The sequence below is a fragment of the Aspergillus thermomutatus genome (genome assembly GCF_002237265.1).
Source record: "Aspergillus thermomutatus strain HMR AF 39 chromosome Unknown NODE_153, whole genome shotgun sequence".
NCBI lineage: Eukaryota > Fungi > Ascomycota > Eurotiomycetes > Eurotiales > Aspergillaceae > Aspergillus > Aspergillus thermomutatus.
In genome coordinates, this window is record NW_020798202.1 from 3237 (window position 1) to 20097 (window position 16861).

The following is a 16861-nucleotide window of genomic DNA, read 5'->3' on the forward strand; positions in this document are numbered from 1 at the left end:
CTATAATAATAATCATATTATTTTTATATTATTATATATCCCTGTCGCGAAATGATTCTGGTATGATAATACAGAGCCAAAGAACCAATCACCATCGCAATCAGTCACATCTGCTCAGGATGGTGCAAAGCTATGGGAGGAATACCCAAGTAGATATGTCTGTAAGGACAGACATGAAGCCAAATGGACCCTTTCCAGGAATCTTGACCGCTTCTCTTTTTTCTTTCTTTCTGTCTTTCTTCTTTCGAGCTTCATTTTCTTCTTTTTTCTGGTCTGAACTTTGAGCTCGGAACCTCCAAGTATTAAGTCGTTTTGAGCTTGCCATGCCGCTGCCCCTCCATAGACTCACTCACTCTCCCCCTTTATGGCGATTATCCTGAACCTCGACACAAGTATGATGGTATTTGAGAGTAACTACATGGATATCATAACCTTTTGAATTAATTGATGATTGCTCTCTTTCTTTAATCCAATTAATCTAATTTACAAGCCCCCGGCCCGGAGATGAAAGGGGAATAATGACTTTGCTAGTCTTTCTAGTCTCGTCACGGCCCTTTTGCGACGCACGCCGTTGAAACGAGATCATTGGCGCCGTTGCGACGATGTCATCCACTTGGCTCAAACATTAGAATTATCTAGATTATTTAGATTTACATTTAGATTCCTCGCTCGGCTTGCTGTGATGTAGGCGTAAGTCTCGAGTATCCATCTGCATGTATGTATGTCAGTATGTGCGTTCTTACTACTGTGTCTTTATCGCAAGATGACGACTTGATGGAGGCTAAGGCTATATATTCCTGATATTCGATTATTATTATTTGATATTTGATATTTGACCTTTTATCTATCGGCAGAGTTATCTATTTATTCCATTGCATCCTCGTCCCGACGTCTAGACTTTCTTTTCTTTTTCCTCTGCATCAGATCTCGTCTTCGAGTATACACTCGAGAAGCCGCACAAGGTCTTCTTCACCAGCTGGACGAACAATCCTGCTTCGTTTTCATGAATAAAAGTTTCGCTTGAGCTCTGGGCCCCTTTTCAGCATTGTCCTATCTAAACTTTTCCGTCACCATCATCTCAAGCATTTTTTTTTTTCGCGTCCAAAATCATGCCCGCTTCAGCCCCCGTCTCACCACCCAGCAAGCCACAAGCTGTCAATCCGCATGAGGAAGAAATCCCCATCAGTTACGACATCAACATCCCCTATGTCGATGTCACCAAGGAATCCACCTCTCACACCAGATACCCAGAGTACCTCCCCACATGGGACAAGGTCTGGTTCGATCCTCTGCGCCCCTTCAAATACGAGGATCCCGCCCTGCGCGTCAAGGACAAGAGCAAGCGCAACCTGCTCACCCCCGGCGTCAAAGTCACCGACATCCAGCCCCAGATCGGGAGTATCGTGGAAGGCGTGCAGCTGAGCCAGCTCTCCGACGCCGCCAAGGACGAGCTGGCCCTGCTGGTCTCGGAGCGCAAGGTCGTCGCCTTTCCCGCGCAGGATCTCATCGACGCCGGCCCAGACAAGCTGGAGCAGTTCATGCGCCATTTCGGGAAACCAAACTACCAGCCTGTCTCCGGGACGGTGCGCAATCACCCCGGGTTCCATATCATCCACCGCGACGGGAACCGCCAGGAGATCGCCCGCTTCCTTGAGCAGCGCACCACCACCACCCTCTGGCATCAGGACGTGAGCTACGAGATCCAGCCGCCGGGGTACGTCATGCTGGGCTTGCTCGAGGGCCCGGAGGTAGGCGGGGACACCGTCTTCGCCGCCACAGACATGGCATACAAGTAGGCCCCATCCTTCCCTTCTTATTCCAACTCAGCTCTGCAGATCAAAAGCTGACCAACCCAGACGCCTCTCCCCAACCTTCACCTCCTTCCTCGACGGCCTGCGCGCCGTGCACTCCTCCGCCAAAATGATCAACCACACCCGGCTCACCGGCGGCCTCGTCCGCAAGGACCCCGTCGACACCGTCCACCCGCTCGTGCGCATCCACCCCGTCACCGGCGAGAAATGCCTCTTCATCAACGGCGAGTTCATCACCCGCATCCAGGGCCTCAAGGAACCCGAGCAGCGCTACCTCCTCGACTTCCTCATGCAGCACATCATGACCGGCCATGACTTCCAGGCCCGCGTGCGCTGGCAACCAAAGACAATCGTCATCTTTGATAACCGCTGCACCATCCGTATGTCCCCTTCCCTTCCTGTAGCAGTCTAGTTATCCAAGTCTTCCGTTCCTAACAGTCAGTCCCACAGACTCCGCGATTGTCGACTACCTCGACGACGACTACGGCGCCAAACTCAGACATATCTTCCGGCTCTGCGCGCTCGGCGAAAAGCCCATCCCCGTTTACGATCAGTTCGAGTAGGCGGTAGCAGGACTAGCGCTAGCTTTCGCGCCCCCTCTTGCTCTGTTGCAGTTGCATTGCAATTGCGCTTCATTCCCCGGGGCGGGCACAAGATACGCCCGGTCGGTGAACCCCCGCCTCAAGCTACCACTTCCCCCTCTCCCTGCTATCCGGCTGCGCAGGGCAGGTCGAGCTGCCCCTGATCGCAACCACAGACCCAGCGCCAGCCCCAGTGCCAGTGCCGGTCACAATCTTACCCATGTGATTGTGGGTACTGCTGCGCAAGCCACTATTGATTTCCCATTTCCTATTTCCTTGTTTCTTTTCCGGTGATACCTCGGTTCGGCTCGTGGATTAGGTTGTTTATAGACGGTATTATTGGCTTGGATTTGATTAGACTTGTGTTTTCGTTTCATTCTCATTCGGGCTTGTGATTTAGATAGACTTGCTTGATTTGCTGTTTTGCTTTGGCGGTTCGTTTTAGCGTGTGATGTCTGGTAGATAATCCTAATGAACCATGATATGACTTGGATTGGATCTGTCTGTGCCCAAAGATACCGAGTATAGCCCTACTCCGACAGTTGTGTCGATATCTTCAAAAAAGAGATGCATTGACAATGGCAAAACTATGACCTGCCTTTTCAAACCAAAAGCCTCAGATGCCGTCTCGCAGAGGAACTAAAAACAATGAAACAAGATAACGCCATATGCTCACAGTAGCTCACATCAACGTGCATAAAACAGGACACGATGTCGCAATTCTAGACTAGCATGAATCCCATTGACCTCATTACCGCAGGATTTCTGCAATCCGCATTCGCAGCTCATGCGCAGCTTGCATCAGCTCGGGCGCAATGCCGCCCTGTTGCAACAAAAGAAGCGTCTCGGAAATACGCTCCGCAACCGCGTCGCTTCCGAACACGATCCCTCCCAGCCGGACGGTCTCGTGGAACCACACCTCGATCAGATACAGCAGATCCTTGGCAATGTATTTCCGGTTCGATCCGTGGAATGGCGCCTCGTCAGTGTAATACATCGCTTCGAGCACAGCGTAGATGGTTTCGTGCGCAACCCCCAGATCCAGGAATAGATCGACAATCCACGTCGGCGGGCCGACATCACGCTGGTGTTCGAGCGCATACCGTTCAAGCATCGGTAGGAGCTCCTTGATCGGGAAGATAGTCTCGGACATGCGCAAGCGGCTGCCGAGACTGCGCACCTTCTCAATCACAGCTTCATACGGTTGTGGCTCCCCCTTTTCGAGAGTCTCCTCATGTAGGTCTTGGAGCAAGTGTTGCCATGTGGACTTGATATCTGCGGAATTGCGATAGTCCGCAAGGTAGAAGATCTGGAGACAGATGTCGTAATAGCTAGCAGGATCGGCGTATTGATTGAACAGCTGTCGCAAATTAGTATGTCCTGACGAATGCATGGAGTTGGAACTGGAACGTACCGTACTGATATCCATGATGGGACCGTCCACCTCTTTCAGAACCTCTGTTCGGCGCTCAGGTGCGATGCGCGTGTCATCCTTCAGGCGCTGCAACAGATCGTCCTGGATATTGGCAATGTCGATGAGATTCGAAATGTCCTGAATGAGGCGCTGCCGGGACTGGCGGCCCACATCTGGAGTGAAAATTGAGGCGTTTGCCCGGGCGCGGCCCAGGTATTCGATCCTACGAGCAAGAGGCAAAGTAAAGGCACTCTGCGCAAGGTGATACTGAACATTGGCGGCTTCGTAGAACCGCTGCGACTGGGCAAAATATCTCCAGAGTAGGTCCGCATGAGCGATGTCATCGGCTGACTTACGCTCGAGATACGTGACCACAAACGGAGAATTGTTCTGCAACAAGCGATCGCTCCAGCCCTGTTCAAGGTACCAGTCATACAAACTCGTCAAGAACACTTCGTCAGTGGAATCTGATATGACACTGTAGGCCTCATTCTTGCGTTTGGCGATGATTGTGAGTTGCCCATCAACCACACCCGGATCATGCGCTGCAAGATTGTCAACGGCGATGATGACCTTGAATACCAAATCATAACATTGCTTCCTGAAGTAAAAGTAATCGCGTCGAGAATCCTGTGGCCGCGGATTAGCATGTCGCCTATTAAAGGATGTCACAACAGGAACCTTACATCTTCAGGACGACCGTCCACGATCCATGACAGTGCCAAGTTAGCCTTGTCGGAACGAGCCGCGACGTTGAGAGCCAGTTGGATCGCGCCTGAACGTTGTCAGTGCCTTTGGCCCATCAATGTTTGAGTCGTAAGACCTACCTGCAAAGAATTGATTGGAGATGTAGCTCTCGACCGCCGAGACCAAGTAATCCATGGGAAGGCTGTCAGACACCTGTTGGAACAGATGAAGACTCTCATTCAGCAGATTGCGGCCGATTTCCGAGTTGGCTCCTGCTTCGGTGGCTCTCTTCAACAACTCCTGAGCCTTAAAAATGACCACATCCTCGGCGCTGCAGAAGCTACCGCACCGTCGCCTGAGGGCGTCGGCCACAGTCTCGACGTTGGAGCCCTTAGCAATGTTTCTGTTCACTATCCCCTTCACCAGTTCCTTTGCAATGTCATGACCCTTGCTGGTGCTGAAAAGCTCCTCGAATGTGAGCTTGAGGAAACGCTGCTTCGACTCGTCCGGCAGAGTCGCAACAATTTCATCAACACGCTCATCGAAAAGCACCAGGACGAATGAGATGCCTTCAATGGTGTGTGAGACCAATTGAACGAGCGAGTGCAGCGCTCTGTGTTCGGCTTGTAGCGCCGTTTCTTCCTGCTTTGTCGACACGCGCGCCAAGGCTTCAGGACCACTCAATCCCTCAATGAAACTCTTATTCGCCTTGAAGAAATCTTGCAGAGCAGACAGGTCACGCTGTACACTTTGCAGCTTTGTTGTCGCCACAGACGCGGAGATCGTCTGTGCACCATTGGGCCCGCTGCTGACCTTTACGATTTCCTTCTTCCAAATCGACCGCAGGAGTCTTGACATGTAGAGAGCGATGCCTGCATGCCTAGGCGATAGGATAACCGTGTCGATGGCGGGGGTGGAACTGTCTGCAACCGCGTTCTCATTCACCGTCGGCCGGCCTCCGTACTCAATGAAGACTTTACGCGCGAACTCCAAAACATCAGGATCATTGATCTGAGTCAGCCGTGAGTCCGTGGAAACCTCGACTCCCTGTCCACACGCGACTGCAAGCGCCGTTGCAAGAGTCTCGCTCCGGCCATAGGTGCGAATGAAGTTCTTCACCTCGCCCTCGAGTCCCTCATCACCGCCACTACCGCCACCCCGAACCAATGCAGCAAACATGTCAACGAGTCGCCGGCGGCGAATCACATGAATACCGGTGTTGGTCAGGATAGCAATCTCGGCCGCAGCGCTATCAAACTGAACAGCAAGCTCGTTGCCGAATCCACCCGGGGTTGAGGCAGCCGCGCTAGGCGCGGAGCAGAGACCGACGTCCTCCGCCCTGCTACCCAAAGAGAGCCAGATGCCTGTCTCGGCTGCCTTTCCAGGGATGACGTTGTCTTGGGACCGAGCCACTCGGCCAGAGTCGGGAGAAGAGATGAAAAGAGTGTCGGTCTTTTGCGTGGGATCCTTGCATGTGAAGCAGAAGAAATACCCTGGTGGGTATCGAACGGTGAATCTGGTAGGATTGAGAGAATGTATGGGAACCCTAGATGCTCCAGAGGTCTGGAACCGGGGCTGACCCAGCTCTATCGGGGTAGAAGGTGGGTTATCGAAAGGCGGAGTCTTCACATGGTGCGCCTGCATGCTTGTCGGCGCATTCGTGCCATTTGGAGCTGGCGACCAGCTATAAGACGCCGTCGCACTGAGGTAGATACGGTAGCCGGTTGCAGTTGTGGCCATTAGATGGTATCTCGAGGCCTCAGCAGCAGGAATAGGGCTAATGGACACGATTCGAACTTTCGGGTTGAGGGTTTCGTTGGACGCAATAATGTGCCCAATGTTCGCGTAGATGTCCATGGCCGGTTTGGTAATAGCCAGGGCCAAGGTACCGTCAGGTTTCATGTGGAAAACTCTTATGGTCGAAGATGACGACAAAGTGTAGAGTAGTCTCCTGGTGTCGTCAATCTCCATCTGTTCCACCGTCTCAGTGGTTTTCTGAGTGAAACTCAGAGTGGGCGTGAAAGCCGAGATACGCGAACTGGTATGGTTGACTTTGGCGCATCTGCCTTGAAACCACCGTTCCTCCTGTTGATATGTGAGCTCATAGACATCGTTGTCGGTAGAACCGCCGAAGAAGATGCGACCGGTTGCATCCGACGAAGCGATGACATGAATATCCAAGCCACGAATGGAGGTCGACATGCCGGTCTGATACAAGGTGACTTGTCGCGCGCCCCCCGCCGTTGTTTCGCAGCCCATTCCCAGCAAAATGACCTCGGCGGTCGTCGATATGACGAGAAGGTGGGTGATTGAAGGCAGGAACACTCCGGCGCGAGGCTTCGCCAGCTTGACGGCATTGATACTATTGGGCTGGTCTTCGAACCCGACCAATTGTGGATTCGGATGCGTATAGTCCCAGATGTAAAGCGCGTTGTCAATAGCAACCCAGGCGTGATTCAACTCGGCGAAGAGACCCATACTCGTGGAAACCTGCGCTCGATTGTACTGATCAAAGATCTGATCAGGGATATTATACATCTTCACTTTTTGAAAGGGGGCCCATGACGACGAGGTGGGGATGTCGTAATCGGAAGAAAACCCTTCTGCGAGAGGACGTCAGCCAGACCCAACAAAGAACCAAGGCGATCAGCGTTTACTTACGAGATAGGTAGCTATCCAGGTCGGGATACCGAGATTCCTGGACGAGTGTATCATTTATTGTCCCTGCAGCACGCTCCTCGATACTCAGCGTTTGGCTCTGCGACTTCGATGCTGCCGGAGGAAGCTTCGGAAGAGAAGCTGGCGAAGCTCGCTCTGCGGCGGCAGGAGCTGGCTTGGGAGAGATGAGCGACGTGTTCGATACATTCTTAGGTGCAGGAGTCTGGAAGAAAGCTCCAGGAAGCGGTTTTTGAGGAGTCAGAGTCGGAAGATTGGGATATGACATCGTTTTGTGCGGTCGCCGTCAACGGCTTGAGGAGAATATGTCGCGCTCCCCGGCGTGGTGGTACTTCGTTCAGCGTGGTAAAGGTGAGGTAAGAACAACTTTAGAGGAAAAGAGAAGCCGGGGACGAAGCATAAGCAAGTAACTAGGCGCCGTAGCAGATCAGGATTAGCATCAATGAGCGCTGTTTCTCGTCAAATTATTATTATTATTGTATTGAGGCCCAATTGAGACAAGACAAAAAGCAGGTAACTGGCAGAATGGAACTTCACAGCAGAAGAGAAACAAAATTGTGCACGGACCGGACAATATGAATAGCCCAAGCAGCTTTCCGCCTTTTCTGGTGTTCCCCGACAATGATTTCAGTCCAAGTTCTCAATAGACATTGTTAGGCTCCACCCATGAAATTGTGATTTATTCTAGATCTTCCTTCTCTCTTACATCCGATCACTTTATCAATTGCTTGCGCTGCAGAAAAGATGTTCAGAACTCTGAGGTCGGCCAGTCGGTTGAACCTGAGTCCAGTCCGATGGAACTCGACTGCCAGCCCAGCTTCGCCGCCCTTAATGGCCAAAATTAGATCTGATCTCAAGGTTGCCATGAGGGCGAAGGACACGGCCAGGTACTTCTCATGCTACGTTGTCGAAGATCTATATGGAATATGAACTGAATTACGTCCAGATTGAACGTCCTTCGCGCGCTGATCTCGGAAACGAATAACTCCGCAAAGACCTCGTCGCCGATTCAGACAGACTTGCAATTGCTGTCGCTCATTCGGAAGCGTGCGACTGCTGCCAAGGAGGCAGCGCAACAATTCGCAGACGCCGATCGGCCCGATTTGAAGGAGAAGGAAGATGCGCAGGTCACAATTCTGGAGGAGTATGCCGGCCAAGTGGAGACGATGAGCCTGGAAGACATCAAAGGGATTGTGTCGCAGGAACTCTCGAAGATGAAGGAAGCCGGCAAGAAGGTCGAGGTCGGCGGTCTACTCAAGTCTCTCTTTGCTCCTGGCGGTGCCCTGGACGGCAAGCCTGCAGAGAGAGCAGAAGTTGCGAAGATCGCCAAAGAGGCCGTCGCTTCAGCTTGAGAAGACATGATGTATTATACAACGCCTTGTATTATGATGTAAACTAGATATTGGTCTTTCCTCTCTTCCTCCTCTTATCCGGCACTCGGGAACTGCCTTGGGGGTGCGGAACAGTGAAAGAGTTACTGATGCCAGGTATGATTCCAGTCTCTGGGAAGAGGACCTCCAACGCCATGTGACGTGCAAGAATCTTCATTGCAGTATATGACGGTTTGTGTACATCAAGATCTCGAACACCAATCCTCCTAAAATGCAAACGCATGATGACCTAAACGAGCCATTGCAGTCCTAGAAAGTCAGGAATAGATCAAAGCAATTCCGCCCATAGCAGTCATCACAGCACCAAACCATAGCCATCTGTCCGGGTTGACGATGTGATCGCTTCGCATCAGAGTGTTCTCGCCCACGGGGGACCCTATATCTCGGGCAATATGGCGCTTGCTCTTCCCCGTCTCTGAGCTGGCCGGGTTTAAGGTCGTCGTGGGTAAAAGCTGAGGAGGTTTATAGACAAGATACATTGGGGGCATTGGAGTCTCGTCGAATGCAGCGAGATCCAAACGTTTGGCATGATGGTATGAGTCTGTGGAGACCGTGAATGACTGAAATTCACAGTTAGCAACAATACTAGAGGGGTGCGACAGGTCCTCAGCGCACACTAAAAGTCTCGGTCTGGTTGTATCTTGTGTACATGCCCACGTCCTTTGAGCATGGATCTGATACCAGCTGGCGGCCGTCGACCGCGATTGGAGTTAGCTGGATGGATCCATCTGGCATCACAGCATATGTGCCATGCTGCCACTGCATGATACCTTTAGGACACGAAGGCGTTGTGGCTGGTGAATACAAGTCATGTCAGGAAACAGCCTCCGACGAGAAAGGATGGGTCACAACTGACGATTGGCAACGGCGCGGTAGTACGCCTCTTCATAGTATCCATCTGCAGTAAATGAATATGAAATGCCAGTGAGATTTGGTTCGAGCAGTATGTCGTTGATCGGATCGTAGAAATCCTTCAAGATATAGCGAGACGTTAGAGATTCATGTAGACCACTCGGGAAGATCCGCGACTGTGCGCCTGCGAAGAGCCTACCGGGCCTGTTACAACATTGCGAGACTTAGTTGTCCAAGTCCCGACCAGATCAGCAACACTACTGGCCCTGACAATGGCGACGAGGAAGATGAACAGGAAGTATCCAACAATCATCTTTCAGCGTACCCGAGCGAGAAGCTGGCAGCGTCAGGTATCGCGAGGTGAAGCAAGATGAGGAGGAACTTGTGAAGGGATGCCATGTTGAGCGACAACTTGCCCTTCATTGCAGTGAAGGAGGTAAACCATGGCTGGTATGTAGAATTACACGGCCCTGTCGATCCAGCCATGCGGATACTCCACATAACAATGTGCCAAGGCGCGGGCCCGAACATCGGAGAATAGCTCACATCGCATCGACGGAATATTGAACATATCCGAGCGCTTGTTGAACAACATCGACCACGCCTTGGAGTGTCCGAAGAATGCGCATTGATACCATACTTTGCCAGGCGTAGCAATGATGATGGCTTCCGGTCTACAGACAGCAAAAAGGGACCTCCGCAAGAAGATCAGCAATGTTCTTCAAAAAACCCCCAATGAGTCAATCATTCAGCAATGTCAGACACCCTTATTATCGCCCTCCACAAGAGCTAACTGAGCATAGCCAGAGTTGCTGCGGATAAGCTATTCTCCCTGACTGAGTATCAAAATGCCACGAGGATCGGTGTCTACCTGTCCATGCCATCGGGTGAACTATCAACTACGGCCATAGTCCAAGACGCCTTGTCTCACGGCAAAGAGGTATTCGTGCCGTATATCCATAACATAGACTCACCGTCTTCGACACAGAAGAAGACCTCCATCATGGACATGCTGGTTCTGCGGTCTATGGAAGAATTCAAATCTCTTGCGCCTGATAAGTGGGGAATACCATCGCTCACCAAGGCCCAGGTTGCCAACAAGAGAAACTGCTTTGGGACAATAGGTGTCTCATCAACGTCGGTGGAGGACTCTACGCAAAGATTCGAGGGACTTGATCTGATAATCATGCCTGGAATGGCTTTCGATCAAGGATTCCGAAGACTTGGCCATGGTAAAGGTTACTATGATCATTTTTTGACGAGATACTCGAAAAAGCAAGCCGAGAGGCAGACGACAACATCAAAAATGCCTTTACTCGGTGAGGAGCAGCCGCATCCGAAACCCAAAACTCCCGTAAAGTGACCTTACTAATTCCGAATAGTTGCCCTTTCACTCAAAGAGCAAATGCTTCCCTTGACCGAGGAAATACCCGTTGCGGATCACGACTGGCCAGTAGACATGCTCATCGTCGGTGACGGCCGCTTGTTTGTTCGCCAACGTTGATATGACTACCCCCGGAAAGAGTCTTCACGCATGCAAAGAACCCGTCTATTCAATTAAGCATAAAACTGTCCTTCAGCGGCAATTCGTAGAGTATATGGTTGTGAGGAAATCGAAGCTGCCGTAGATGAATAAAAACTTTTTCCTCCTATCGTAGTAGAATCACTGGACGGCCTGGATGAGAGACACGTTGTCGCCCTTGAGCAGAATTTGACCTGCGATAAACACTCGTATTAGCACTACCACCCACTTGCGAGATCAAGATATCAGTCGAAGCAGTGCATACCCAGGGGCCTCCGCTTCTCCTCGTCGGTCTTTGTAGCCATTCTCACTTCCACCGCATCATCAATGACCAAGTTCATGAACTCATCGAATCCCTGGCGCACGCTATTAGCTTGATAAATTGTTGCAAGGAAAGAGACAGATCGTACTCTGATCTTTCCCTCTATCCGGAAAGCCAACTGCTCGTAGAGCCAGACAGAAACCGTCGTTCGTTGCTGCAGAAGCTTGAAGATGAAGTGAATTGGCGCAAGGAGCGTCTTGCGAGCACCTCCACCGCCTGCTCGGCCGGCCATTATGAACACGCGACGTGGAAAATTGTTGAAAGAACGTAGCTGGCAGTAAGGTCGACTGAGCGCCTTCCGATAAAATTGTTGTTAATTGGGGAAATTTGCGTTGAGCCTCTGTCCGTGGTGGTGGTCATCAGGCGAAGCTAAGCTGGTTGAAGGAGGTTCCTTCACCCGCACGTTTTCTTTGGCCGCCTTGGGGGACGATTGCGGCTCACCAACTTTTCCTTTTGAATTTCTTGTCACCAGTCACCACATCCCACTTCCCCTACTACGTAAGGACGGTTGCCCGATCTCTCAGTCCGCCACCTTTGTTGAATGCCGGTGCTTGAAACCCTTATTTCACCTCTCCTTTAATGCTCGTTTAATGAGTGTACATGACATTTACCTATAGTTGTTGAGCCTTTCCGGCCGGATTGACCCCTCTTCCACTTCCGTCTCCCATACACTAGATCAAAACATCCCACCTCCGTCAACCATGGCCAGTAAAGAAGGGGCCGCAGGACAGGCCTTTGGTCCTGTCCTCGCGGCAGTCGCTACAATGCAAGGAAACGTATCACGAAGTGAGAAGACACACGCTCATGAGTTCCTTGAGAAGTTCCAGAAGTCGGTAAGTTGAACCCCTCGATCGCACCCCACACGATTTATAGAATTTCTGTCTGACACTTGATATTTCTCTTAGATCGAGGCTTGGACGATCACCCATGAGCTGTTACAGTCGCCGGATGTCCCTGTTGAAGCAAAGTTGTTCGCAGCGACCACGCTGAAAGGAAAGGTGCAGCAACATATGCCATGGTCGTCATCGGACGCGGGACCTAGAAATACTGACCTCAATAGATCATATTCGATTTAGATCAACTGCCGACGGAGTCTGTAGTTGCTTTGAGAGACTCTGTGCTGAACCTCCTCGTGGCTTATGCGTCTGGTCCACGACCGATACAGACACAGCTGTGTGTGTGCCTGGCGAGTCTCGCCATTCAGATGACCGGGTGGAAAGATGTCCTTGCTACCGTCGGGTCGGCTCTGGGAAGCAGCGCCGGCGATTGCGTCCTAGAATTCCTTAGGATCCTACCAGAGGAGGTGACGGAAGGTCGCAAAATCAATCTCAGTGTACGTTCCGGCAGAACCAGCGTCCCACCACCTATCATCTGGTCTCAACGGGTCGGCGCAATCCACGATAAGTGAATCAGACTCTAATGCATGTGTGTCTTTTTAGGAAGAGGATCTTCTGACACGGACGAAAGAGTTGTTGGAAGACAATGCAGAACAGGTGATGCATCTACTGATCCAATATGCCCAGTCATCCCGTAAGTACACGTCTGTTATTCTCAGGGCGCTATATACTGATCCGTGCCCACCTCGTCTGCGTCGTAGCGACCGCATCGACCAACCCACGTCTCTTGGATTGTATAACCTCTTGGATGCGTGAAATTCCGGCCGCGAAAATTGTTGAATCGCCTTTGATGGATGTCATCTTGAAAGCATTGGATAACGATATCTCCTTCGAATCCGCTGTTGATAGCATGTGCACCTTGTACAGGGATACGCGAGAAGTCGATGAATCGTTGTCAATCATTCAGGCTTTATATCCACGGTTATTGTCTCTACGCCCGAAGATCGCGGAATTCGCCGGGGCAGAAGATACAGATGCGTTCAAGGGTATCACCAGGCTTTTTGCAGAAGCTGGTGAGGCTTGGGTCGTGATGATTGCCCGGTTACCTTCCGAGTTCCGCGGCCTGGTAGAAGCGGTTCTTGAATGCTGTGCCCGAGACTGGGAGCACGACGCAGTTTCTCTTACTTTCGTCTTCTGGTACGAGCTGAAGCAATACGTCACACTCGAGCGATACGGTGACGCGCGTGTCGCTTTCACTGACGTATTCTCAAAACTGGTGGACATCATGGTCAAGCATCTTGAATACCCCCGCCCGGAAGAGGGCGAAACCGATTTATTCGGCGGTGATAGGGAACAGGAAGAAAAATTCCGTCATTACCGGCACTCCATGGGCGACGTGCTTAAGGATTGCTGCGCCGTCATCGGTGTCACCGAGTGCTTGTCAAAGACCAATGCGTTGATCCAACAGTGGGTCTCCAAGTATGCATCTCAAGCGAGCGACCAACATGTTCCTCACTGGCAGGAACTTGAGGCACCACTTTTCAGTTTACGGGCAATGGGCCGCATGGTCGACCCCGAGGAAAGTACAGTCCTTTCGCAGATTATTCCATTGATCGTGCAAATACCCAATCAGGAGAAGGTGCGATTCCAGGCTATCATGGCGCTCGCACGTTACACGGAATGGACCGCTCAACATCCCGAAACTCTGGAAGCACAACTCAACTATGTCATCTCTGGCTTCCAGCATAGTTCTCCCGAGGTTGTACAGGCTGCCGCGCTAGCGTTCAAGTTCTTGGGTACAGACTGTCAGAAGCTGCTGGGAGGGCACATTACGCAGCTTCATTCCTTCTATGAATCAGTCATCGATAAGTTGAAGCCAGCCAGCCAGGAAGAAGTCACCGAAGGTGTCGCTGCTGTTGTTGCTGTTCAACCTCTTGACAAGATCTACGAAACTATGAAGTTGTTTTGTGATCCCATCATGGCACGGATCATGAATCTGGCCAACAATGCAAGCGATGAGCCAGGCCAGCGCGCTGTTGCCGGTACGTTTGTCCTGCATTTTTGCATTTTGCGGAAGCAGTAGCTAACCAATCCCTACGCAGATCACTTACAATTGATTACAATCTTCGTGCAGGTTGTGAATCCTTATGTTGGCCCGAACGAAGACAACCCGTCCGTCAAGTATTGCGGCGAGATTCTGCCCATTATGACGACGATTGTTATGAATTTCACTTCGTCCACTCCCATATTGGAGCGTGTCTGCCGTTGCTGGCGGTACATGATCATCTCATACCGAACGGCAATGATTCCTCTGCTGCCCACGCTGGCCCAGAGCATTGCCAACGGATTTGAGGCTTCGCGGGAAGGATGTTTCTTGTGGGCCACCGATGCTGTTGTGCGCGAATTTTCTGAAGGGGCCGAGTTCGTCGACCGGTCCACGAGCAATGCTGTCTTCCAGTTCTACGAACAACAGGCAGTTGCTTTTCTAAGGATTCTGAATGAGCTACCGCCAGAGAATCTACCTGATGGTAAGCTCCTATTCATCTGGTAAGATTTTGTTATTGGTACACTAACTTTATCCAGTGATCGAGGACTTTTACCGTCTCTCTTCGGACGCTGTCCGATTCTACCCCAAAGAGTGCATCACCTCGTCTCTCGCAGTGCCCATTTTCTCTGCGGCGCTCAGCGCCCTTACTCTCCAGCAGGTTGATCCTCTCATTGCGACACTGCATTATTACCATGATCTATTCAGCTTTGCTTTCGATAAGCCGGCCGTCTCAGAGTTCACCAGGTCCGATGGGGACTCGTACTCGAATCCACCTGAGATCAGAGAGGCTGTCAAGCAGCTGATCCTTGCCCAGGGTCAAGTTCTCACCCAAAGGATCTTAACTGGAATGATGTTCACATTCCCTGGTGATTGCTTCGCGGACGCTTCCGGCATCATGATGACTCTCTTTGACTTGGTGCCCCAGGAAGCTGGGGCATGGGTGCAGTCCACGCTCCAGATGCTCCCGGCCGGCAGCATGAAGCCAGGGGAGGCAGAGCGGCTGCTGAAGGGCATTGCAGACAAAGTGCAGACCAGGGAAATCCGAAAGATCAGAACTCTACTACAAGGTGGGACCAAGTCCAGGGCTCCACAATTTCTATTATGACTGACAGCATCCTACAGATTTTACCCACTCATATCGCCGACGAAACGTGGCGCCTCGTGAGGGCTTGGGCCGGTTGGAGGCTACTCGGTTCCGCTTCAGCGGATAGATTTACGACCAGAACTTCAGACTGAGCATTCCCAAATGAGAACCTCTAGAGCGGGGAAATTATAGAGGATACCCATCATCCACCTTCGCTCAGCCGTGTGGCGAAATGCCCTGTGAGGGGTCGCTGCGGCGACTACACACGTCATGAGAGCAGGTAAGGGCCAATGGGGGATTTCATGCGTTACAATCCAAGCCGGTATATTCTTCCCAGCAACCATACACAAACTGCGGGCTTTCAGAATCCACACAACACGATGGACGAGCTCTCCGGAACATTACATAAAGGGGCGGCGACATGTGCCACCGTCCGGTCTGTAAGATTTCGATACCATAGCATTTAGCAACCTTAGAAATGGAATGGGCACATATGCTATGCCAGGAACAACCAACTCGCCCTCTTTCTGTTTTTGCTTTTTCTTGAGCCGTGGCGCCATGCACGCACGATACTGCCGATATCGGCACTTAAATCTCTGAATTGCAGGCCTACAGATGGATCGTTGCCCTGATTATTATGGTAGACGCGGTACGCTTTTATTTTGTGGGTCTGGCTTGACTCGTTGGCAGATGACATCCATGACTCTCGACATGATCGTAGCTAACACGCAACTAGAGACTTACAGTAGACTGCTGAATCGGTTCACCGATGAGCTTACAATGGAGGCAGCGTTGTCATTGCCAGCCATTCACAAGCCTACGTCCATGCCAACGGTAGCAGAGTGACGATCCTGGCTTCTGTCGCGGCCTCCTCGTTTGGAATTCGGAGGTTGGATCACACCGCGGATCACATCATGACTTGAGTCAATCCTGGGGTAGACTTGGTCTCGGTAGGCAGAAATAGAAATGGCAGCTGTTCTGCAGAAAGCAGCGTATGAATCTAGCGGCAAATATGTTGGTAGTAAAGGAGGTTTCATTTAGTATCAAACGAGCGTCAAGTATCGTTCACTACGACAGTATCTGGAGAACTTGTATGTCTCTTGCTCTTACACAGGTGCTTGAGTCCTGTGAAGTTTGTATCCCTTTGTTGATTCTTTATTTGGGAGGTATAACTCCTGGAGGTTGACTTGGTGGTGATCCTATATGGTGCCAGCAGGAATAATATACTCGACTTGAAGCAAGGCCGTTCTCAAGAAACGGGAGTCATTCACGGAGTCGCTCGATGCAGTATCGGGATCAGGCAGTGCAAGATGGCTCGCAGAAGCAATAGTCATGCTCGTTGCTACAGTTATAAATTGCCATGTACTCGGAGTACTCAGTTTCAGTCCGACTTGATCTGGCGTTGTCTCTCTACGTTAAGGGTGCTGATCGTCGGATTAGATTCGAGTGATGGAGATTGCTCCCAAGGTCATTCTGGCCGTTTGAACTTGGATGTGGTCCATTCCTTAAGATCAATCGTGGTGTGGCTGACGAAAGCTACTCTTAAGGGTCCAAAATATATCTCTAGTTTGGGCGGGTTCTGGAGCGGATCTTCCCAAATGAGATAGACCAGACCATATTCTGGTTCTTAGACGTACG

The 16861-nt window shown here is 51.2% G+C and overlaps 6 protein-coding genes across 6 annotated transcripts; 3 read left to right on the top strand and 3 right to left on the bottom strand.

Annotated features, from left to right (window-relative positions):
• Positions 1–1109: 1109 nt before the first annotated feature.
• On the top strand, positions 1110–2374 carry CDV56_100862 (TauD/TfdA dioxygenase family protein; the record flags this gene model as incomplete). Its single annotated transcript, XM_026754481.1, has 3 exons — positions 1110–1792; positions 1857–2191; positions 2262–2374. 3 exons carry the CDS (start codon positions 1110–1112, stop codon positions 2372–2374), a joined length of 1131 nt encoding a protein of 376 aa, XP_026612831.1.
• Positions 2375–3143: 769 nt separating this feature from the next.
• On the bottom strand, positions 3144–7437 carry CDV56_101172 (putative non-repetitive nucleoporin; the record flags this gene model as incomplete). Its single annotated transcript, XM_026754791.1, has 5 exons — positions 3144–3752; positions 3807–4436; positions 4493–4581; positions 4634–7096; positions 7155–7437. 5 exons carry the CDS (start codon positions 7435–7437, stop codon positions 3144–3146), a joined length of 4074 nt encoding a protein of 1357 aa, XP_026612832.1.
• Positions 7438–8000: 563 nt separating this feature from the next.
• CDV56_101879 (uncharacterized protein) lies at positions 8001–8521 on the top strand (the record flags this gene model as incomplete). Its single annotated transcript, XM_026755498.1, has 2 exons — positions 8001–8056; positions 8116–8521. The coding sequence occupies 2 exons, from the start codon at positions 8001–8003 to the stop codon at positions 8519–8521; spliced, it is 462 nt and encodes a 153-aa protein (XP_026612833.1).
• A 296-nt stretch (positions 8522–8817) lies between these two features.
• On the bottom strand, positions 8818–9725 carry ROT1 (Reversal of tor2 lethality; the record flags this gene model as incomplete). Its single annotated transcript, XM_026755600.1, has 4 exons — positions 8818–9120; positions 9176–9354; positions 9417–9531; positions 9612–9725. The coding sequence occupies 4 exons, from the start codon at positions 9723–9725 to the stop codon at positions 8818–8820; spliced, it is 711 nt and encodes a 236-aa protein (XP_026612834.1).
• A 1350-nt stretch (positions 9726–11075) lies between these two features.
• CDV56_102300 (small nuclear ribonucleoprotein E) lies at positions 11076–11488 on the bottom strand (the record flags this gene model as incomplete). The annotated part of the gene is made up of 3 exons (XM_026755919.1): positions 11076–11128; positions 11200–11290; positions 11345–11488. The coding sequence occupies 3 exons, from the start codon at positions 11486–11488 to the stop codon at positions 11076–11078; spliced, it is 288 nt and encodes a 95-aa protein (XP_026612835.1).
• A 469-nt stretch (positions 11489–11957) lies between these two features.
• Positions 11958–15350, top strand: CDV56_102409 (nuclear import receptor MTR10; the record flags this gene model as incomplete). Its single annotated transcript, XM_026756028.1, has 8 exons — positions 11958–12089; positions 12162–12254; positions 12317–12589; positions 12696–12786; positions 12854–14134; positions 14195–14620; positions 14676–15206; positions 15262–15350. 8 exons carry the CDS (start codon positions 11958–11960, stop codon positions 15348–15350), a joined length of 2916 nt encoding a protein of 971 aa, XP_026612836.1.
• Between the last annotated feature and the right edge of the window lie 1511 nt (positions 15351–16861).